The sequence below is a fragment of the Larus michahellis genome, chromosome 1, assembly GCF_964199755.1.
Source record: "Larus michahellis chromosome 1, bLarMic1.1, whole genome shotgun sequence".
Taxonomy (NCBI): Eukaryota; Metazoa; Chordata; class Aves; order Charadriiformes; family Laridae; genus Larus; species Larus michahellis.
In genome coordinates this window covers 22327998-22351795 of record NC_133896.1, presented here as the reverse complement: position 1 = coordinate 22351795, position 23798 = coordinate 22327998, and the positions used below count along the sequence as shown (strand labels likewise).

Sequence of the window (23798 nt, the reverse complement as noted above, 5' to 3'; positions counted from 1 at the left end):
TGGCATGTGTCTATTATACTGCCCAGGTTTTAGTGGGAATATTAGCCTAATGGGGGTTCCATAACCAGATGTAATAAAACCAATGGGTGAACACTGTAATTCCAGGATACAAAGTATGTAGGAATGGTAAAGTAGATTGTACTAGTTTAGAACGTGATTTTAAAAAGCTTACTGTCAAGTAATGTAAGTAAGAATAAGGTTATTGCCCCCTGAACTTAATAATAGGTATTACAGAAACTGCCTGGACTGAAACACTGCTCCTGCATAGAACGAGTATACTGTTAGAGCAGTGCTGCTAACCACTTTATTTGGAAGATGACAGTGGTGTGCTAAGAAACACCAGAAACTGTAAGAGAGAAGAAAACTTACTAAGTGAGCGACATCAGTCATTTTTATGGAAACTGGAGGAGTGTTACCTTAAGGCTTGATGCAAAAACTAAATTTGTAAACACTACAGATGACTTGCTTGGAGCAAGTAATCACAGACCCCATAGGAAGAGAAAGAACTCTTGGTCCCTTTCCAAGCAGCCACTCAAAAAGTCACTCTTCAATAGTGGCACAAGTTCAATGTCCAAAAAAATGTATTATGCTAATGTATAAGTAAAAAAGGAACTATATAAAATTAATAAGTCTCCAAAAGGAAATTAAAAGGAGCAGTTGAAAAGGTAGGAGCTTTCCATGCACAAGGACCTTCTTTAAAAGTAATATAGGGAAAAGCCTCAACAGTACATATATAAGATATCCCCCAAAATGGTACCTGTAAGAAAACATCTTTTTGCATCTCCCAATGCAATATTTTTAAGAAAGGTCAATATCATTCTTTTCTAACCAAAGATGAGAAGGAAGTCTCCTAGAAAGTCTATGGAGCTGACTAGTAATGGAGATACGAAAGGACACCTTTTGCTCAAGGAATCTAATGACACAATAAAAAGATTAAGTGCTTGCTTGCTTGCAGTGGAGTTCATTACAGGGGAATCTACTGAGGCATGAGTTGGAGGAATTGTCTCAGATCTAAGTTCAAAGCAAATAATCCAAAAGAATAAGACTAATATCTGACACAGTAATCAAACAGTATTCTACAGGGTCCCATAAATTGCAATTGAAGTTGCAAAACTACAAACTGTGGTGTGTGCTGAACTGGCTTGCTTGCAGTAGACATACTGATAAATGATATACTAAGGAGAGTCAAAATGGCTTTTTGGTAGAGGGACATCGTGCTTCTGATGATTCAGTCAACATCACTATGCTATTGTGTAAAAGATCCTTGTTCTGCTCACTCCTGAATATTGTATGCAGGACTCCCTATCTTACAAAAGAGTATAGTGAAAATGAAGAGGTATATTCTTAATCTTAGAAAAATAAGGGGTGATATGCTAGAAATCAATCAAATTGTGACTGTTTTGGCAAAGGTGAGATGAGAATGGATATTCTCTATTTTTTCTAAAGCAAGACCAAGTGGGGAACCCAACTGAACTATTTGGAAGCAAATTTAAAATCAAACCAAAGCAAATAAACAGTTTGATTGTGTAACTCATTGCCACAAGAAGTTTTGAAAACCCAAAGGATAAATAGATGCAAAGAGTTGTACAAATTCATGTAAGAAAGGTCCAGAAACAGCTAGTAAAAACAGTGATGTACACGTGGTTTAGGACATCCATAAGATCCAGGTCACTGGAACTTGGCAGCATATATGTTAAAATAATCCACAGAAGTAGCATACTTAACTTCTTTCTTATTTTTCCTAAGCATCTGCTAGCGATCCTTTTAGGCACAGGAGAGTGGACTGGGTAGATCTCTGATCTAGTGTATTTTTATGTATAGATAACAAAATTTAATTGTTAGTTTTTAATGACAATAATTGAATAATAATGTGTTCAGTACTGGGACTGATGCTGCTCTTTATTTTCCAAAAAGAAAGCCTTACTGGAAAATTGACAAACTGGACTCACATGAAGGTATTTAACATACAACTATAGTAGATACATTGACAGAGTAGACATTGTCTTTTACCTGTTTATTAAAAGAATATTGGTAAAGCCAGATCCTAGCAGATGGTGTTAATTGTGTATTCCCTACTTCAACTGATGTAAAAGGTATTGCAAGAGCACTGAGGACTTGGGTTCTGGCACTGTCCTACTGAAAGATAGCTCTCTTAGTTGTGAGCAAGCCCTCTCTATGGAGAAATAACTCCCTATTCCACCTCTGGGTATAACACACCACATATAGCCTGCATAAGAACCAGAGAGTGCATTTTTTGGAATACTTGTTCCTTGTGATGGGTAGTGGGACTATGCAAGGTAGCATCCAGAAAGGCGTTCCTGGGCATTTTGTTGCGCTAACAGGAATTGAAGTGTTGTGACTCACTCGTACCCTGCTTTCAGAGCTGCTGGTGCTGAGCTGCTTTGGCAAAGCAGGCGTGCTTCCTGAGTGTGTTGAAGACCAAAAAACTGGAGATAGGCTATAGAACAAGAGATGTCCGCTGATATAATTAAATAACGAGTGAAATATGTTCAAGCCGCAAATTTCTAGGGTAAAGGAATCTGTTTTTCCTGCTGATGAAAAACAAAAAAAAAAAACAGCCTTCCAAGACTAACCACCTCAGCAAAGCTGTTTTTCTTGTTATTCAATGCAATAGAACACCAGGAAAATAAGTAGACATAAGAATGCATTTGGATTCCAGTGAAGTTGCCTGGTACATCACTCTAGAAACAAAATTCCCATTTATACATAGAATTTACAGAAAAGAAGTTTGCTAAAACTGATCTAATACTGACATGATAAAATCCAGAAAAAAAAGGCTTTTACTGTGATTGTCAAAAATTCACATTTCCCATTTTTTCACTATGGTACATAAGAAATGAGTGGAACATGCTTTATATTTCCCACAGCTAGCAATTTTCTGTCTTTGGAAAGTTTTAGAGGGAGGAGCTCAGAGGTACTGTGGGAGGGACTAAAATTCATATTAAAGTTTTGGCATGAGAGGGAGAATTGTCAGAGTAGAAGGTTTCTTCTGAGGTTTTGCCTTTTTTTTTTTCAATTTAGGATGATAAGTATTCATGTTCAGATTCTTCTAATAATTCTTTTTTGGAATTCTGATTGTCAGATTATTCCCAGGATTGAAGAATGTGGACTTTCATGTTCTCAGGTAATACCTTGCTTGTTCCTATTTGCTATCTATTAATATAGTAGTTGTATGCTGCCAGAATAATTGTAAGAACAGCAAGAAAGCAAAAATGTAAAAATATTTCAGCTGTCCTGAACATTCACTTTATATTCCTGTCATTCTGAATTAAGTATCCAAAGTGACAAAGATGACTGTTAGGAAGGGAGTAAGGAAATGCATCTTACACTACTTCAAACTGCTGTTGTTTGTATTTTTTTTAGTCTGTGTTTTGTATTTGAAAAAAATGATTTAGTTCATATTCATTACTTTGGAGAGTCAGTTTTTACAACTGCAGTGGTGTCAGAGAGATGAGGGAGGGAGGTACGGAAGATTTTCAGAAATTGCTAATTATGTTGGGAATATACAAAACACTGACTTTCCTGTGAATAAATGAATTAAGCTTGAGAAAGAGTAAAACCTGGTTTTCATTTTGTGGGATGAATGTAACTGCAGTATTAAATTTAATGACTTATGTATGTGCATAAAAGTGGAGCGTGAACCATACCATCTCTTTAATAGCTTTCAATTTTGTGTGTTTCCAAATATCCCCACAAAGGGGCAGTATGGAGATACGCTGCTTCTGTTGACATTCTGAAACTGTAAGAATAGAGTGAATTGAAAGATAAATAAAAAAAAGGATAAAATATTAGGGAATCTGACTTTCAGTACTAGTAGAGGATGATAACTATGTATTTGCTACAGAGAAGTAGATGGCATGAAAGAATTTGGCTGTCTGTACAAACTTCTGCTTGAAGATGCCAGTGTTTAGGCAGGCAATGAGATGTACTAAAGATTGTCTAAATGTGGTGGTACTGCCCAGATATTAAGTTAGTAGACGTTGCATCAATTTGTTCTATATTTTATGTGTGTACCCTAGAAAAAATCAGGAATAAAGATGCTTATAAAATACTAGATTGACGGAAAAAACCCCACCCTTTATATTTAAGGTTGTTTAATATTCCTGCATTCAAATTCTGGAGTCTCTATGCACTTAGATAATGTTTTTAGAACAATAAAATATAGTCATAAGAGATTAATCTCTAGATGTACCTGAGGACTTTTCAAGATTTTTTATGTACTTACGTTTATGAATGCAAACATACATGTATTTTAAATAATTTATGGTCCTTGGTCTGCTGCAATGAGAGTTTAAAATAGAAATGATTTAGCATTCTAATTTATCCGTCTAAAGAGTGTATGACTCAGTATGTAAAGAGCAATATCAACCTTTTTTTGGTGGGATTCAGTCTAGGGGATAGGATTTACCTCTGGGGACCTTAAAGGGCACCTTTCTCTGTCGTATTTTAGGTATGTTTGTAAGAAGACTGTTTTACTAGATGCCTAAGATATAGACACAACCCTGAGGTTCGGTAGACAGGATCCCTTTCTTTGCCTTCAAGAGTTTGTCTTACAACTTTTCCAGTACTGAAGGCTGGATAACTGAGAAAGGTGTATTTTTTTTAATTTACGGGGGAAATACATTGTTTGCACTATAATGAAGTCAATCAATCATTTGTGATGTTAGAGATAGGATTCAGTTCATGTTCACTATGTAATGTTTCTGCTAGTTGTATTCAGTAGAATCTTGAATGCATTAATGACTTTTTAAGACAAAAATGTTTTCTCACTGGGAACAATAATGATCTCAACAGGACAAATTACTGCCAGCGTCGCATTTTCAATCTAGTGCAAAGCATTTTAGCTACATGAACTTTAGAGTCTTATGACTAGTTTGTTAGAGAAAACTCCTTCTTCCTTTTCCTTTGGAAGTAACTTCAATTTCCCTACATCATGTATCACCATTTGTGGCCTCAATCCCATTCCTACCTGAGTTACTTTAAAAGGGAGCAGTTTACCTTCTCCATAATTTATAACTCAATGGTCTTTATAGGGGCACTAACCAGCGGTTACAATTTGCCTTTGTCTATGTACAACAGATGTGTGCTGCCTTCTGCTATAGTACATCAGATCACAAAGTAGAGAATCAATGCCATTTTTTCTACCAATTTGCTTAATGTGATAATGAGATATTGTAATTTTAAAACTATTAGAAGTTTTCTGTAGCTGTTATTGCTACAAGTGAGTACTATAGAAAATTGTTCTTTTCTTTATGAAGTTTTTCCCATAAGTTTGTATAGCAGATTTCTCTTCTGCAGAGTCAACCCTGAGGTTGTGTGGTTCTTCATAAAGTAATAGGGGAAAGAAAAGCAATTAATTTGCGTTTTTGTGTATTTTTCAAACTGTGGGTACTGTCAGAAGGTTTTGAGCGGGTTTTATAAGGTTTAAGTTTCACCAGCAGACTAGATTTTATGGTGGCTGTGTCCCTTTTATATTTGTAAGCAGATTTCAGCTCCTTGGGTACACCTTATCAGAGTAAAGCATTGGTTGAACTTAAGAGGGAAATAGTGCCATAACTGTTTTGAGGTATGGGACTTAAAAACCCTTCACACTGAACTGTTTAGATTTTGGATCTTATTACAACTTTATGAATCATTCTTAGTTTACCATGAGTATTCAGCAAGACATCCTTGATATTGCCTTGTATAAGGCAATATCCAGGTTTCATTACTATACTCCAAACTGTACTTCTGTTCAGTACAGGAAAGGAAAAACTGAAAGAACATTGGATGTTTAGGCAAGTATTACATAAAAATTTGAACAGCATGAAAATACACAATTGTCGGCTGAGTGATGGCAAAGGAACGACCAGGCTTTTATTATATATTATGAATTATGTCTCCTTCCTTATTTTGATTGCTTGGCTTTAGAGCTTGCATGATATTCTGGTATTCAAAGGTTAAATACAATGGGCTTGGTCTCCATGCCTCACCCAACAGCAAACACAGTTATCAACCAAGTTTCGCTGTAAAAGCATAGGGGAATCCCAGCCTGCAATTGAAATTCTGTTTGTGCCCTACTCATTTTACAATCCACATTGTCTGCAGGCTGTACACAAAGAAACAGGCTTATGCCAAATTTGACTCAACAGATGGTAAAGATCAAGAGCACTACATTTAAAAAAAACTCTCCAGAAAACTATGAAATAGTATTTGTATTGTCTGCCATTAAATGTAGTAACGTTTCCAAAGTCCATGGGTAAAGAAGGAAAGCCTAAACTGAATCTGGGATTTCCCTGCAATTATAAAGGTTATTGGCAGCAAATTCTTGATATAGCTGCTGCCTGTTCGTGCTATTCATAGTTGAAGCATGTGGTGTTTCTTTGCTGGATCTTTATGCCATGGATCATTGCATTCTTGCTGAATGCTACACACTGCAAAACCAGTGATATAATACAGCCCTTAGGCCACTAACTCAGCTGACATAAATTGGCATTCTTTGTTCATTATTAAGGTAGGCAATTTGGGTTTTAAAAATGATCCCAAGCCTCTAAGAAAATAGACATGATAATCTAGGTGACATAGTTCAGTTGTTTTCTAAAATCTGTTTGAAAAAACTAGTTTTAGACATGGAAAATGTTTAAACAGACTGATCAGAGATCTGGCTTCCTCAGAGTGAGAGAGAGATATACAGTGTAAAGTCCCAGCATAGGAAGATGATTCACCACAAGCGTTTTTGTGTATGTATCAATATGTCTGGTGACTGGAGTAGATGCATAAAAGTATAAAACATATCCTCTGCTAATATTTGCTGAGAGGCAGTGCAATCCACGAGAGCATGCCCTGGATAGAAAGCCTGGGTTTTGCATCCCTGCCTGTCATTGACTCACTTGTGTGGCCCTATTCAAGTAATTTCCTTTCTCCGGTTTTCACAAGTACAAAATAGTGCTGACCTTCCTGTGTGATGTGTCTTAATTCTGTTTTTTAATTAAGTGCTTTGAATACTATAATTACGTGTTAAGTACTCATTCGTCAAAGCAGTCATACTTAAGGGGCTAGATTGAGATGAGTCACTGTATTAGAGTGATATTAACCCATTTGCTTAGATATCTCTTCTTGCCTTCTCTGGTGGTACTAAGGAGAGCTACAGGTTAACAAGTTTAGGTGACTTATGTCTTGGACTCTTTTAAATTTGCTCTTAGGGTCAAAAATAGCTTGGCAATGACATGAGACACTTAGCTTCCGTGTTTCCTGCTGTGTCCTATGCCACTGGTTGGTTGCCATCCCATTTCCTCATCCTCTAGGAAGAAAACAACCAGTGACAGGTGCAAGCAGGGACTTAGAAAACTCTCCAGTGTTCCTCATTATTAGAGCACCTAACACCACTTCTTTTAGGGGAGGTGGAGATGGAAAAAGCTTTGCAATTCAGAACTTCCAAAAAAAAGCAACTGTAGCTCTTGGGGTTTTTTCTTTCTCACTTTTCCCTTTCTCACAAGCTCTGAGAAAATGTTACAAGGTCTGGAAAGACGTAAGCCACTGGAGTAGCAAGAGCAGAGGCACTACAGACAGTCATGAAAGCTGGGGGCACAAAATTAACAGATGTTGGAACTGTACCTGACAAGGTGTCCTGAAACTGAAATACAGGGCAGTGCTAGAAGCTTCACCACCATGAGACATCAACATAAGTCTATGCAATCAGTACCTGTAGCAGAAGGTACATATCTGAAAAAAAGAAAAAAAAAAAGAAAAAAAGAAGGGGGATATACAAGCAAGCTCAGCAGGAGGCAGGAGCAGCTGAACTTTATTATTGGCAGTGATTTTTAGCTCACAAATCTCTCACAGCCCTGATCTTAGGGAGGGAGGATATCCTTCAGCTCCATTTGGACCCAAAGCTCAGTGGTGAATACTGAGATTTGGGAGTAGGTGCTTTCCACAGCTGCAGAATATTGCTGTCTGACTGGCTGCTTTGCAGTTGGAAAGCTACTTGTAATTTGAACAAATCTAGGCAGGACGACGATACCATGTGTTGTGACCTAGCTGGAATTCTTGCAGTAAGGTCTAGGGTTAGCTTAATTTGTACATTTGCTGGAGCTGTAAATGCTGTACCTGTTACTTTCTCATGTTTGTTTATACTGTCCCGTTTTTCCTCTCATGCCAGAATGTGTGGGCATGTGAGAGAACCAGGGATGATCAAAAATGAGAGAGACCAAAAAGAGGTTTTAAAAGACTTCTTTCTAAAGTTAGCTTTGGATACTCTCTTGGCTTTCTGTCTCAGCATTGAGAAGCTAGGCCTCACTCCCAGATAGGGAGGATACCTAGGAAAGGAGTTTCCTCCTATCTCTGACTGAAAATGATTTGATTTCTTGGAGCTATGAATTCCTGTACATCACGCTGTGACTACCGGGCTGTTAAAACCAGGAAACCACATTTGAAGTTCTATGTGTTGCATTACTATCATCCCTACAAGAGACCCTTAGCTTTTATGTATTGACTCTGGCACAGATGTTTTCATAGTAGTTTTGATACTCTCAGGAAAATATTTTTCCTTATTAAATTTTTTGTCTGACTTTGTTAACATTTATTGGCTGTTTTTTGAAACACAGGAAATTATTTGTCCTCTTAAAAAAACAAAACAGAAAATATGCCCCGAACAGCAGCGTGTTACTGAGGAAGTTCCAGACCAGCTTTGAACTACTTGGCTAGGAAGGACTGTAAATTCATGTACACTCAGATGTGATATGGACACGTCACAGCCCTGACCCTGCCTTCGCATTTGTAGGAATTCACTGGGTCAGAATTTTCTGAGGTCATGAATAAGCTGGACAGTCTCAGTAACTAATGATGCTGAGCACTGGAATAGGTCGCCTGCGGAGCTTATAGAGCTCTCAGCACAGGCTAAGCAAATATCTCTCAGATAAAGGTCATTCTTCCTAAGGCAGAAATGTAGAGTAGATGGCATCTTGATTTCTTTTCTAACCCTAGTATCTCTGCTTTCATTCATAATTTTCTCTTTTGTGGGATCTAAACATGGTCTTCAAGTCATATTTAACTTTTTCCTTTGGAACAGTCAACAGGGCCAAAGACCTGTCTTGATGTACTGCATATCCTGCCCTTTCAGCATGCAAAATATGGGACTCACTGTGAAAACCATATGAGACATACAATCTCATTGAGGAAGTATCTATGCAAAAATGAAGAGAGTTTTAATTGTAGTTTGCAAATTATCTGTGGCTCTTTCTCTTGCAAGAAGATGTTTCAACTTAGTTGCTTTGAATATGTGTGGTAAATTTCAATCATTTCTGGAAAACTGATTGTCTGGGAGTTGCCTCTACTTGCCTACATATTTTCAGAAAGTATGAATCATATAAACAACATCGTACAGTACTAGATGTGCATCCATTGTCTTTTCTTGGAAAATCTTTGAGGAAATAGAATTTATCACAATTAATACATTGCACTGTCTCCAGTTTTGCTTTTCCCTTTCATTCCTACATATGCAAACTTCCTTGATCTTTTTCCCACTTCCTCATCTTCCTGACCTACTGTTCTTCTTTCCATGACTGCAATGACAGTTTCCTCCATTACCTTTCAAATTTTAATATCTTTGTATTACAATTTTTCTCCATTTGTGTTTTTTTTTTTAATTAATTTATTTTTGCAATTCTCATTATAATATCGTGCTTCATGCTTAGTTTTGGTCAGTAGTATGTGTTATTTTAATTTTTTCAATATATTATATTTATATATGATATAATAGAATAAGTTTTAGAGCATGGTCATATCTATGTTACCATTCAGTCTGCCTTTGTAACTTATTTTCTCTTCCACTTAGGGAGGAAAAAAAACACGTGCACTTTTTAGGTGAATGTGTGGCATAGTTGGTTTTCAGTGAGTAAAGGCTATCATTAAATATGAGACATAGGGTGAAGCAACATATGAAGGTACTGAACACTGATGGGTTTATTAAGCTGAGGCCATACCCAGGAGTTATTGCTGCCTCTAGGGACAACAGCGTGATCAAGAGAGGTAAAACAATGCTGCTGTTGTAAAGTTGTTAGAATCCTGCGTCTTTGGAAGCCTTTCTTTTGGACCTCTGCCTCCTTTAATTGGACTGTGCTAACTTTAGCAACTACAGTACGTGGAAGATAGATACACAAGATAAAGCCAAACTATATGATTATTCCATAGTTCGTTCGGATTTTTTTCCTTTTTTTTTCCTCCCTAAAACCCCCACAAAATTATGAATTAACAGTAAAAAGAGAAATAGACTATGTAATGACTTTTTGAGTAATTATTTGTTCTTTTGTATTTTATATGATTGATTCTTCCTTAGCATTTACAAATTTATTCATAACTAGCTTCTATCTCAAACTGCAAATGTTTCAGCTGGAATGTACAGTATAGATATTCTCAGTAGGGCTTTTCTACATGGCAAATTTTGAATGTTTTTTAATTTTTCATGTACTCACACTGCTAGCTCTTTCAGGGAAAGGTGATTTTGGCTTTTGTTGGTCTTGATAGGAGAGGAAAAGGCAAGTATTCAGGGATTCTGGTATAAGATTTCTGATGTAGGATTTAGACTTTCAGATGCCATTATAATGCAAATATGAATAGTTAGGAAATAATCATCTCTCTCCAAAATTTCCAAGTATACAGCTGCAAAAAAAAGTTTTTCACCTACATGTACTAAGAAGATTTTCCTCATTTTGCTGTGGCTAGAGTGTTTCTGTAACACAATTAGAACTAGTCAGGCATCTTTTATCATTAAGTCTTTAATGGAAGCAGTTCATTAACTGATACTGTGGCACCAGGAAGGAATGCAATGGCCTCTCAGGATTGCCATCCGAGACTACCACTGCTTCTCGCATGGCCTGAGGGATCATTTGTATGGCCTTACATCCTTACACAACAATATAACAAGCTAAGGCTAGAATAAAACCAAAGTCAACATTTAAAAATATTTCTCAGCAGGAAGAACTATAATCAGGGGTAGTTCCAAGTTTATTTAGGTTTTAGATTTTTCTCTGTTTAATGAGAAGAGAGAGAAACACCATTTTTATGGGAGCTACAAAACCCAGAAACACGTGCTTCTGCATTTCTCTCCGTGACTTTGAAGGGTGTCTCAGCCTTGACACGTGGCCTCCAAAGTCTTGAAACTGTTATAGAAATTATTTCCAAGTGTACTTTGTTGTTCTAAATTTTAGTATGACTTTGTGATCCACGCTGGCAGGGTTGGGATTAGCAAATTCATTTTTGGGTTTAAGACTCTCCGCCTCCTACATTTCAGGATAGTATCTGCGCAACATTCTATGACCCTGCTCCTTTCCTGTGGTTCCAGGTTATTAAGTACAGATTAAATGGAGATTGTGAGAAAGTGTTAATGACTTGTCAGGGCAGTATGGGAAACCTGCATGCTCAGCATGGTGTTGCCTCAAGTTAGGCAAGGGAAAAAGTTAAGCACGGGGTTAGTTTGAGCTCCACTCTCTAGAGCCCAGGCACCTGAGTTATGAGCCAGAGTTTGACATTCTCTCTTCAGAGTAGCTGCACAGAGACACTTTTCCAAAGTTTCAGTCTCTGTTTTTTTTTTCTGATGACTGCTTAAAATAAAATGTAAATAGCCTTTGCAGTAGGAAACAGATGTCCCATTTGAATGTTGAAAGTTTAAAAATTACACTGCATCTTGCCTGTCTTTCTCTCACACCACTGTTCTTTCATTTCCTCTCTGCACAGTATCACTGCTTTGACAGTGGGTAGCCCTCTTATTTACTGAGCAGCACTGGCAAACAGACAACTTCGGGTTAGAACTGCTACAGGTTAAGGAGTATGTTTAACCTGGCTGTCCCTTGAGGTAGGGATTTGAAAGCTAGAGTATAAAAGCTGGAACATGGCCATATTCTACTTTCCTCTTCTAAAATTTCCAGTTTGAAAGAAACTAGGCTTGAGCTTTGTTAGTTTGACCTCTGTTATTATTAAATCTCCTCCAGCCACCTGCTATGGTGGGGGAGATGGGTGTCTCACAAATGGGTGTATGCTATCCCAAAGAGCTTTGGCATGACCTAGATGTCATTCCAGCTTCATTCTCATTAGGAACTAGACACCAAACTACGTGCATCCAGGGAGCTTTTAGATTAGAAAGGCCTATAAGCTTAAGTAAGTGCCTCTACTGTTAGGTGGAAATTAATAGAGTATTAGGGATCATGATGTTCAGCTGAGATTACCACAGTTTGCTTAAATCATGTTTCAGGTACCTAAATCCTCTTGTAGATTTGGCTGACAGTCTTGTTTTGCAAATGACTGCAAACTTTGGCTTCATTTCACTACCAGTAGTAATGCAAAATCCCCATGGAGAAATTGTCTTACTTGGAAATGATGCGTCAGTTTTCTCATGGGCAGAGCTGAAGTTTGCGTAGGCAAAAAGCTTTTCCCCACTTGGATCTGATTCTAAGTTCATTCAAATCAGTGGAAAGAGTTTCACTCAAGCATAGTCCCCCACAATTTGTGCATGTGAACAGGATGGCATGTGAAGGAGCTTTAAAATAGATTTGAAGCAGGAAAGGGATAAAACTAGGCTCACTAGAGATAAGCCTGGGGGCAGCATGCTAATGTTTGAGGGATGGTGTGCTAGCAAGGTCCTTCGGTCTTCCGTCTCAATGGAGGTAGAGGATGAAGATCCACGGAGCAGTAAAGATGCAAGGGTTATTGATGTGTAAGAAACCACAGAAGCACCTGAGAATTGTCATGTAGGAATTAAGGCTTCTTCCTCCAAAAAGGTGGCAAGATCAATAGCCCAACTGAAGTGCGTCTACACCAATGCATGCAGCATGGGCAACAAACAGGAAGAGCTGAAAGCCGTTGTGCTGTGGGAAAACTATGATGTAGTTGCAATCACAGAAACATGGTGGGATGACTCACACAACTGGAGTGCTGCAATGGATGGCTATAAACTCTTCAGAACGGATAGGCCCGGAAGGGGAGGTGGTGGTGTAGTCCTGTATGTTAGGGAATGTTTTGATTGTCTAGACCTTAATGATGGTGATGATAGGGTTGAGTGTTTAAGGGTAAGAATCAGGGGGAAGACCAACGAGGCAGATATTGTGGTGGGAGTCTGTTACAGAACAACCAACCAGGCAGACGAAATATTCTATAAGCAGCTGGGAGAAGTCTCACAATTGCTAGCCCTTGTTCTCATGGGGGACTTCAACTTACCAGATGTCTGCTGGAAATACAACACAGCAGAGAGGAAACAGTCTAGGAGGTTCCTGGAATGTGTGGAAGAGAACTTCCTAACACAGATGGTGAGGGAGCCGGCTAGGGAGGGCACCCCACTGGACCTGTTTGTGAACAGAGAAGGGCTTGTGGGTGATGTGATGGTTGGAGGCTGTCTTGGGCACAGCGATCAAGAAATGATAGTTTTCAATTATTGGAGAAGGAAGGAGGTGGGTCAGCAGAATTGCCACCTTGGACTTCCAGAGGGCAGACTTTGTCCTGTTTAGGAGCCTGGTTGACCAAGTCGGTTGGGAGGCGTTCCTGAAGGACAAAGGAATCCAGGAAGGCAGAACATTTAGGAAGGAAATCTTAAAGGTGCAGGAGCAGGCTATCTCCATGTGCCAAAAAATAAGCTGGCGGAGAAGACTGACCTGGCTAAACAGAATGCTTTGGCTGGAACTCAGGGGAAAAAAGAGAATTTATGACCTTTGGAAGAAAGGGCAGGCAGCTCAGGAGGACTACAAGGAGTCATGAGGTTATACGGGAGAAAATTAGAAGGACCAAGCCGAACTAGAACTTAATCTGGCTACTGCTGTATAAGACAATAAAAAAATGTTTCTATCAACAAAAGGAGGGCTAAGAAGAATCTCCATCCTTTATTGGATGTGGGGGGAAAACATAGTAACAAAGAATGAGGAAAAGGCTGAGGTACTTAATGCCTTCTTTGCCTCAGTCTTTAATAGTGAGAACAGTTGTCCTCTGGGTCCCCAGCCCCCTGAGCTGTAAGACAGGGAGCAGAATGAAGCCCCCATAATCCAAGAGGAAATGGTTAGTGACCTGCTACGCCACTTAGACACACACAAGTCTATGGGCCAGATGGGATCCACCCAAGGTCCTGAGGGAGGCTGGTGTGTTGACCCTGGCCCAGGTGCCCACCAAGCCACTTTATCACTCCCCTCCTCAGTTGCTCAGGGGAGAGAAAATGTAACAAAAGTCTCGTGGATCAAGATAGAGAGATCCCTCAGCAGTTGCCATCATGGGCAAAACAGACTCAACTTGGGGAAAATTGATTTAATTTATGAGCAATCAAATCAGAGTAGGATAATGAGAAATACAAACTAAATTTTAAAACACTGTCCCCCCACCTCTCCCTCTTCCTGGGCTTAACTTTACTCTTGAATTCTCTACTTCTTCCCCCACAGTGGCACAAGGGCACGGGGAATGGGGGTTGTGGTCAGTTCGTCACACGTTGTCTTTGCCACTCCTTCCTCCTCAGGAGGAGGATTCCTCACACTCTTCCCCTGCTCCACCATTGCAGGAGGTATTTAAAAGACGGGTAGATGTGGCACTTAGGGACATGGTTTAGTGGTGGACTTGGCAGTGTCAGGTTAACAGTTGGACTCAATGATCTTAAAGGTCCTTTTGAATCTAAATGATTCTATGATTTTATCATTTATAAAGGTCACAGTGTACAGCAGAGCACTGTTCTGCTTCTGGGACTGATTGTAAACATAAGCAAAATGAGTAGTTGCCCAGAGCAAAATGGTGAGGGCTTCACTGTGTATCCCAGAGCAGTGGAAGCCAGGCCTGCAATATATTCCCGCTTTTGCTAAGCAATGGTGTTAGGATGTTTGAGAAGATAATAACTGGAATAGAAACATGTCTTGAAGCCAAAAGAAAAATAAGTATTTCCAAAAGAAATAACCACTGCCTTCAGGAGCAGCAGGAAGAGAAATTCTGTCTTGGAGGGTCTCTTCTCATAATCTTCACTTCAATTCTTGCTTTTTTTTTTTTTTTTTACTTTTTCCTTTTCTGTGGTACTCTCATGGCTCACTGATTACAGTCACCTCTGAGGCTGCAAGTCTCAGTTCTGTCAGTGCTGCTGAGGGATCTTGACTAAGTTTTTCTTGTAGCCTCTTCTGTGCTGCTGAGATCATTATACCATCCTAACCTCAAAGCATTGGATATCCATGGTTGTCTGGAGAGCTTGTGGAATCTATGTCCTCCAGTTTGCAAAAAACGGCCAAAGTAATAGATGACTCGATCTGGTGTTGATGACAGTACTGCTTCTTGCAGGAGGCTGGACTTGGCTACCTCCAGAGATCCCTTCCACCCTAAAAGTCTTTGATTCCATCTTATCATCCCACGTATAAGATCTCCAGTCATTCATTGCAATAACCGTTAATGCTGCATTAGAATGTCCCTGTCTCATTGTTAGACTAGAAGTGCTGATTTGGTAGATTAGTTGTCCTTTCAAGTAGCTGAGCGCTCTGAAATTTTTGACACTCTATGTATGTGATGGTGCTGATTTATACCAGCTGAGGGTATGGCATTCAAAGTGCCTTTTAATTTTACTTTGTCTATTGTATGCAATTCTGTTTTGTTAACAACTTGTATTAATATTTTAGGAAACATGACATCAAAATGATTGACAATTTTTTTGTTTTATTTTATTTTTTTTTTGTTTTAATTTCTAAAATAAAAGAAGCTAGAGCATACTGTTGCTTCAAGCAAATTCTGCTTCTAGTCCTGGAGTTGAAGCATACAATAGAATAGGCAGCTTTTATTTCAGACTGTCATAGCTCCCTTTGGTCCAATAAATTTAAAAGCAAGTGGTTTCTATGTAGGCCCTTTTTGTATCAGCATTATTTTTACATACAAATCACTCAAAAAAAAAAAAAAAAAAAAAGAGGGGAATATTCTTCCCAGTTGTGAGACCTCAAAGTGATATTGTTTTGACTGGACATTCACTTATAGGATAAATGCACGTCACTGCAACAAGTTCCCAGAAATATAATTACTGTGCTGCCCACTCTTTCACTTGTTCTGCTCTGTAAACGGGGTACAGCCATGCAGCCACAGTAATGGTCAGAAGACGTTATATGCCACGTGCAGTCCAGGTGAAATACAGGACAGTCCAGTTAAAATACAGCAACAGGATTCCTCTGCATCTGCTCTTAGAAGAGCAAACTTCAGCTTGCTCAGGGCTCAGCTGGGAGAGATTCCGTGGGAAGCTTTCATGGAGGATAAAGAAGCTAGCGAGTGTGGGAGTTTTTCAACATCGCTCTCCTGGAAGCCCAAACACGGTTCATCCCCTTTAAAGGTAAAGGAAGTAAGCAGAGCAAGAGACCCCTTTGGCTTAACTGTGAGCTTCTGAGTCTGCTCAAAACCAAGAGAGAAGCGTACCAGAGGTGGAAAAGTGGAAGAATACCCATTGAGAACAAGGGTACTGGCAGGGTGTGCAGAGATGCAGTTAGAAAAGCAAAAGCTCAGCTCAAATTGAAATTGGTCAGAGATATCAAAAATGACAAGCAAAGGTTCTTCTGGTATGCAAACAACAACAGGCAGAAACAGAAGGAAAATACTGGCCTGCACTTAAACAGGAGAGGTGAGTTAGTCACCAACAACACTGAAAAGGCAGAGGTTCTCAACACTTCCTTCACCTCTGTTTTTACCAACACTGTTGGGCCCCAGGTCTTGGGAACAAAAATCCAGGTTGATGGATTTTGAGACACCACCAGTGAAGGCAGAGTTGGTATGTGAACTATTAGGGGAGCTTGGCCCCTACAAACAGATGGCCCGTGACATTATCCACCCAAGGCTGTTAAGGGAGTTGGCTGATGTCATTGTGACGCCACTCTCCATAATCTTTGAGAAGTCGTGGAGATAGGGGGTTGTCCCAGAAGAAGACTAATGTCACCCCCATCTACAAGAAGGGCTTAAAGGAGGATCCAGGAAATTTTAGGCATATCAGTCTTGCTTCAGTTCCTGGGAAAGTTATGGAACAAATCCTCCTGGGGGCTATCACAAGTTAAATGAAGTATGTGATTGGGAAATGCCAGGACAGATTCATCAAGGGCAAATCATGCTTGATAAACCTGATCACCTTCTATGACAAAGTAACCTGCTCAGTTGATATGGGGCAAGCAGGGGACATTGTCTACTTGGATTTCTCTGAGGCTTTTGACATGGTTTCCCACAGCCTCCTCCTAGAGAAACTGACGCGCTACAGTCTAGACAAGTGGGCTGTGCAGTGGGTGGGAACTGACTGACAGGCTGCACCTTGAAATATCTCCTTTTCAAACTGGCAACCAGTCACAAGCGGGGTCCCCCGGGTATCGATATTGGGCCCAACACCGTTTAATATCTTCCTGAGTGATCTGGATGATGGGAGCAAGTGTATCCTGATGAAGTTTGCTGATGACACCAACCCGAGTGGGGAAGTGGACACTTCAGAAGGGAGAGCCACCCTGCAGGAAGACCTGGATAGGCTGGAAGAGTGGGCTAACAAGAACCTCATGAAGTTCAACAAGGACAAGTCTTGCACCTGGGAAAACATAATCCAGGAGTTCAGCACAGGCTGGGATCTACCTGTCTGGGGAGCAGCTCTGTGGAAAGGGTCCTGGGGGTCCTGGTGGACAACAAGCTCAGTATGAGTGAACAGTGTGTTGCAGCAGCAAAGAAACCCAACTGGATGCTGGGTTACATCAGAGATAAAGAAGTCATTATCCCACTCTGCTCAGTGCTTGTCAGGCCACACCTGGAATTCTGTGTTCAGTTTTGGTTACCGCTGTACAAAAAAGATGGGAACAGGCTGGAGAGGGTCCAGAGAAGGGCCACAAAGATGATCAAAGGACTGAAAAACCTGCCAAATGAGGAAAGACTGAGAGAGTTGGGTTAGTTCAACCTTGAGAAAAGAAGGCTTAGGGGAGACCTTATGACCATGTTCCAGTATTTAAAGGGTGGCTGTAAACAAGGTGGAGACTCCCTTTTTACAAGGAGTCACATGGAAAAGACCAAGGGTAATGGATACAAGTTACTCCTGGTGAGATTCCATTAGGACACAAGAGAAATATTTTTCACAATGGCAACAATCAGCCATTGGAATAATCTCCCCAGGGAAGTGGTGGATTCCCCAACATTGGACACTTTTAAGATTCAGCCGGACAGGGTGCTGGGCCTTCTTATTTAGAGTGTGCTTTTGCCAAGACAGGTTGGACTAGATGATCCTTGAGGTCTCTTCCAACCTGGTATTCCATGATTCTGTGACTGAATACAGTGCAGGAGGAACTATATACTGACTTGAAGACAGAAATCTCTGTTATACCTGAACAGTAGCAAGTAAACAGAAAGACAAAAATCTAAGGGGCCTGAGGGTCTTGTGTTAGTCACGTGTTCCTGCATTACTGAAGTACCGCTAGACTGTAATGGAAGTGTTGGCCTTGCAGCAAAGAGGAGGTTCTGGAGGACATGGTCCATACATTTGCATATACATGTGAAATGGCAAATGCTGCAGGAAACTCTGAGCTCGATAATGCATAGGCACGACTCAGATGTTTTGGTTTTAGCATTCTGTGAAAAAATCCAGCAACATCCAGGCGGTCTTGTAGAAGCAGTAGTTCAAAGTAGTCCAAAACAATGCTTTGCCATGAGTACGGGTGCCTATTTCTTTTCTGCGCGGAGAACAGTCTAAATGTTTCCTTCTGTGATTGCTTAGCTGATGCCATTGCACACTGTTTACATGTACCTGATTACCACATTGTCAGTAAAAGTTGAAGAACAACTTGTGGTTTGCCAAAAATTAAAAAGGATCATCAGTAAGATAGTTTTACCTTGGCAATGAAAGTAATTACACATGACGTCAAAACAAATACAGATGCTCCTTTTGAGAAAAGGTCTTTTAGGGACACTGTATCAGCGGAACTAGCTATGAATTTTTAAAAGTTCTAAATTTTCATATTATGTGTATTACTGATTATAATTCCTCTGATTCTCAGTAAATATAGCCACAATTTTATTCAATTGCCATGCATGGTCTGTAGGCCTATTACTTTTCCTTTTTACCCACTTTTATGCTTTTTTGTATAAATACTTGACCTTGATATAGTTATGACTTTTTTTTTTGGTGGGATAAGAATTATATTATCTCTGTGCTTTCTCTTATTGTGAAGAATTCTCTTTTCTTATATTTGGTAAGATAAATACAGGGGTGATCTTTATATGACTAGAATGAGAAAAGTCCTGTGAGGTTCCAATCCCCACCAACCTCAAGGACATGTAAATTGCAAAGCCATTATCTCCCTTGCCTATGAAAATAGCTCTGGAAAAAGCTAAAGCATATTCAGTTGTTACCATTTGTGAAGTTCTCCCTAGATGTTTTCTGGCACTGAATGTCTCTAGAAAGAAATTACTGTCATTTGTTGGTAGTCTGAGGAGCTTATAATACATCTCTGAATCCTCTCTGTTTCCATCCAAAATTCTTAAATTGTACAGATCCATAGCACTTTGACCATGGCTGTCCACTGCTCAAAGACCCTTTTCTGTATGGAGATGATTGAGATCACATTAGCATTGTCAGGTTTTTCACTAGAGGCCATGAGGAATCATTTAGGACTCTTACGGCCAGCATCTGTAGGCTCTTACCTCCATGAATTGAATGGGCTGAGCAGATAGAGAAAAGAAGGCTGCTTGTAGATTGCCCGCATAGAAGGGCGTAAGTAGCTCCCTCTCTGTGTTGGAGGATAACTACTGATTTGACATGGTTGTGGTGCTCCCCATTGAGACAAAGAATATTAGCACTTTACAAGGCACCAAATAAACCCTAGTGGGTTTATTCACAGTTCTCTTCAGAACTGTGCATGGTTCTGGTCACTCCATTTGGAAAAATGCATTAAAATAGAAGTAGCTGCTGAGAAGGGTGATGGTAAGAAGGAAAGCCTGGTTTATTAGAGAGGAATAACAGATCCTGGCTTTTATAGTTCCACAAAAAGGCTGAGAAAAGGTATATGATTGGCTGTAGATAAATGTAAAGTAAATTCCAGGGTGGAAAGCATCTATTTAAGTGAAAAGATAACGGGCACAATCAGAAGTCAATACAAGCTAACCATTGGATTGAGAGCAGCCCTGAGGAGAAGGACTTGGGTGTGTTGGTGATGAGAAGCTCAACATGAGCCACCAATGTGTGCTTGCAGCCTAGAAAGCCAACCGTGTCTGGGGCTGCATCAAAAGAAGCATGGCCAGCAGGCTGAGGAGGTGATTCTGCCCCTCTACTCTGGTCTCCTGAGACCCTACTTGGAGTACTGCATCCAGCTTTGAAGTCCTCAGCACAGAAGCACATGGACCTGTTGGAGTGAGTCCAGAGGAGGGCCACAAAGATGACCAGAGTGCTGGAGGACCTCTCCTGTGAAGACACTGAGAGAGTTGGGATTGTTCAGCCTGGAGAAGAGAAGGCCTTTCAGTATCTGAAGGGGGCCTAGAAGAAAGTTGGAGATGGACTTTTTACAAGGGCATGCAGTGATAGGATGAGGCTTAAGGGCTTCCAACTGGAAGAGGGCAGATTTAGATTAGATATTAAGAAGAAATTTTTCACTATGAGGGTGGCGAGACCCTGGAACAGGTTGTCCAGAGAAATTGTGGATGCCCCATCCCTGGAAGTGTTCAAGGCCAGGCTGGATGGGCCTTTGAGCAGCCTGGTCTAGTGGGAGGTGTCCCTGCCCATGGCAGGGGGATTGGAACTAGGTGATCTTTAAGGTCCCTTCCAACCCAAACCATTCTATGATTCTATGCTTCTTTGATTATTATGTTTACATTAGAAATTAAAAAAATTGGTGCTGTCATAGAACAGGCCTTCTGGAATAGCCTTGGCTATTGGAGCAGTGCACATAAAAGCCTGACTGATTTTAAAATGAAGCTTCATTAGTTTTTGAAAGGGATTAGATGATGCGGCACCTGTGGTTATCAGTGGACTAGAACAAGTGATCCGGCAGATGCTTTGTGGGAGCATCTCCCACAAATCTAGGAGATTTGTGCAGCGCATCCCCTCTCTGGAAATCAAAAAGAACATGATTATGATTATATTAGTCATCTTTATCAGCCTTTTGGCTACAATTTACCCATGAGTTATTGCAAGACCACACCACATTAGGACAACACTTAACCTGTGTTGCAAGACTATGTAGAGTCCCATGCTTGCATGGCCAACGAACAGAAATTGCTGGAATAGAGGGAAACGTCACAAGGTAGTCATGTTCCTTTTTCTCTGCCCTCTCTGACGATTGAACCTAAAGTAGGAATGTAGGTAGTAGCTTTGCCACTAAGGATCTTTCAAAAGGTGGAAAAACTGTTCACTGTATGTTCACTGATTTTACTGTGGGCATGTTAATGAATGAATGTTAAGTGTCTGACAACCTAGTCCCAATTAAAGAATACATTTTAAGGCATTTTCAGGCATATGGAATTGTGGAAGAGCTGCCAATGACTCTTTTATGGACGAGATACAACAGAGCTAACAGGTAGACTATGAATCCAAATTTGCCTCAAGCTCTTCCCTGCATGACAGAACATTCAGGGAAGAATTTCCACACTTCTGCACTTGATTCAGTGCCTAGAGATATGAGAGGAAATGGGAAGCAGGTCTAATCTTTGTTTCTTTTCCTTGGCAATTTCAATTCATGAAAATACTTTCTGTGCCCCCAAATGCAAATCTTCCTCTGCTGATCTCACTTTCTTCTCTACAGTCTTTAAACAAAACAATGTGATATTAGAGTTGGCTTAGAATGAGAAGAAGTTGCTGTGCTAGCTAAAAAGTTGGCACCACACCTTCTATTCAGAATGCTGCACATTGGTGGTGTCTGTTCAGATAACCTCTAGCTACGGTTGAGTAATACCACAAATGGGGAAAACCCTAGAGAAATAGGAAAATCCCTAACTGTTTGTGCATTGTGTAAGTATATTTTGCTTAGGCTCTTTGCCAAAGCAGATATGAATCAAAGATGCTCTCTGTATAGGAATAAAATGTACTATCATGTTCAGGATCTTATTTTTGCATAAGACACCCACAGCATTTGTGAAAGGGGAAGAAAATTTCCATTCTGGTTTTAGTGTGTTATGTTTTTCTATTGCATTCATCACTGAAAATTCCTGAAAACAAAAGATATAGAAAGTGGGAGAGGAACTTGGTTAATTTATTTGAGTTCTTCTTTGAGACAAATGGTCTCTTTTGACTATTTTGCAAAATGATTATAAAAGAAAATACCACCACCACCCCCCTTGGTATTGTACAATAAAAAAACCCACTTATTACAAAAAAGGAATTGAGCTGTGACCAAATGCTCGCTGTAAATGGCAAGTGCTTGTGCAGATGTTTGATTATTTATGTAAACCTTCCCAACAACTCCTCACCCAGAACAAAACCAAGTGCCCAAGAACAGCAAAACATCTCCCTACCAGAATAAAAATCACTGACAGATATGTTTCTTTTTTTTTCACATGGAGAAGATGAGAAAATAAACACAAGATGGTAGTGGAAAGTGCTCAAATGGTAGGATTCATCTGAGCAATAGTGAAAACCAAGATTTGATTAGGGCAGACTAGAAGGTATATGAGGATTTCTGCATTGTCCTCCAGACCCACAGAAGTGTGTGGGTTTTTTCACGTTTGTAACTTAAGATACTTTATTTACATAAGATTTGCATTTTTCAGGTTTCATAACAGGGACTCCAAAGTACTGGCCTTCTTTAAATAAAAGGCTGAATCCTCTGACTTTTGTGAGATTTTTGTTGTTTACTTCAATGGGACCTTGTTTTTTTTTCTAATGTATTTTTGCACCATGATTGTAACCAGAAAGAACGCTTTGTTTGATGATGGTGTTCTAAGAAATTTTGACTGGCAATTGAGAACTCTCTCAAGCCACCTAACCAAAATATTTTCAATAGTCTGGCTGCAGAATGGGAAATGAAAAATACGAAAGTAATTTGCTAAATTATCAACCTCATGAGAGATTAATTTCTTCCAGTAAGCAGTAGCTCAGCAATTAGTTGATCCAACAGTTAGGTTTTCTCACCAAGAAAGCTAGTTCCCTGACTCACTCACTCAATTTTTTGCAGGCATTTTGTATATTTGTCTATTCCACTCCCTAAGGCCATGGAGAACCTCAAGTACAGAGGCTGAATTCAAATTGTCCTTCTGCATACTCCTGCAGGGTTTGATTCGAAATAATTCAAAATTAGGGCTTTGAAACAGCAGTTAAAATTCCAGTGGAATTTTATACGAGTTGGCAGGTTCCACTTTTATTGGTTTAGTGTTGCACTGAATTATTCAGAAAGCTATAGTCCTCTTTGTATTGATGAATCTGCATTGGGAGAATCAGCTAACTACCAGTGAAGGCTGTTTTGTGTGTGGGGGCAGAAATCATTCATAAATGAGAAATATTTCTGTGAACATAGGGCAACAGAAATGAGGTCACATCAGTTACATTTTTCAGTCTTTCAGGGGGATTTGAGGAATTTATGAAACCATTGAAATAGAAGTACCCCAGTTGTAGAACAGTTATGTAAAGAAGTTTGGGGTTTTTTTTATTTCCTTCATTGAGTGTCAATGTAGCATTGTGAAGAAGCATCCAAAGTAATATCTGTAACAATGTCACAAGCAATTGTTATAATCCTCAGTCTGTGAAAGTATGACCATCTCTATGTTTTTTATAAAAAGTGGTTTAAAATACCACCTTTTATTCATCTGTACTTTCATAAGTCATAGTGACAAACTGCCAATTGTAAAAGATGACAACTTACCTCCAGAAGTGATGATTAAAAATG

General features: G+C 39.7%; 1 protein-coding gene across 1 annotated transcript in view; it reads left to right on the top strand.

Annotated features, from left to right (window-relative positions):
* Positions 1-2927: 2927 nt before the first annotated feature.
* IL17REL (interleukin 17 receptor E like) overlaps positions 2928-23798 on the top strand; it is a 50862-nt gene continuing 29991 nt past the window's right edge. Inside the window, exon 1 of the mRNA XM_074572628.1 lies at positions 2928-3145. Coding sequence (XP_074428729.1) covers positions 3044-3145 — 102 coding nt within the window. The 5' untranslated portion in view covers positions 2928-3043. The remainder of the gene's footprint in view (positions 3146-23798) is intronic.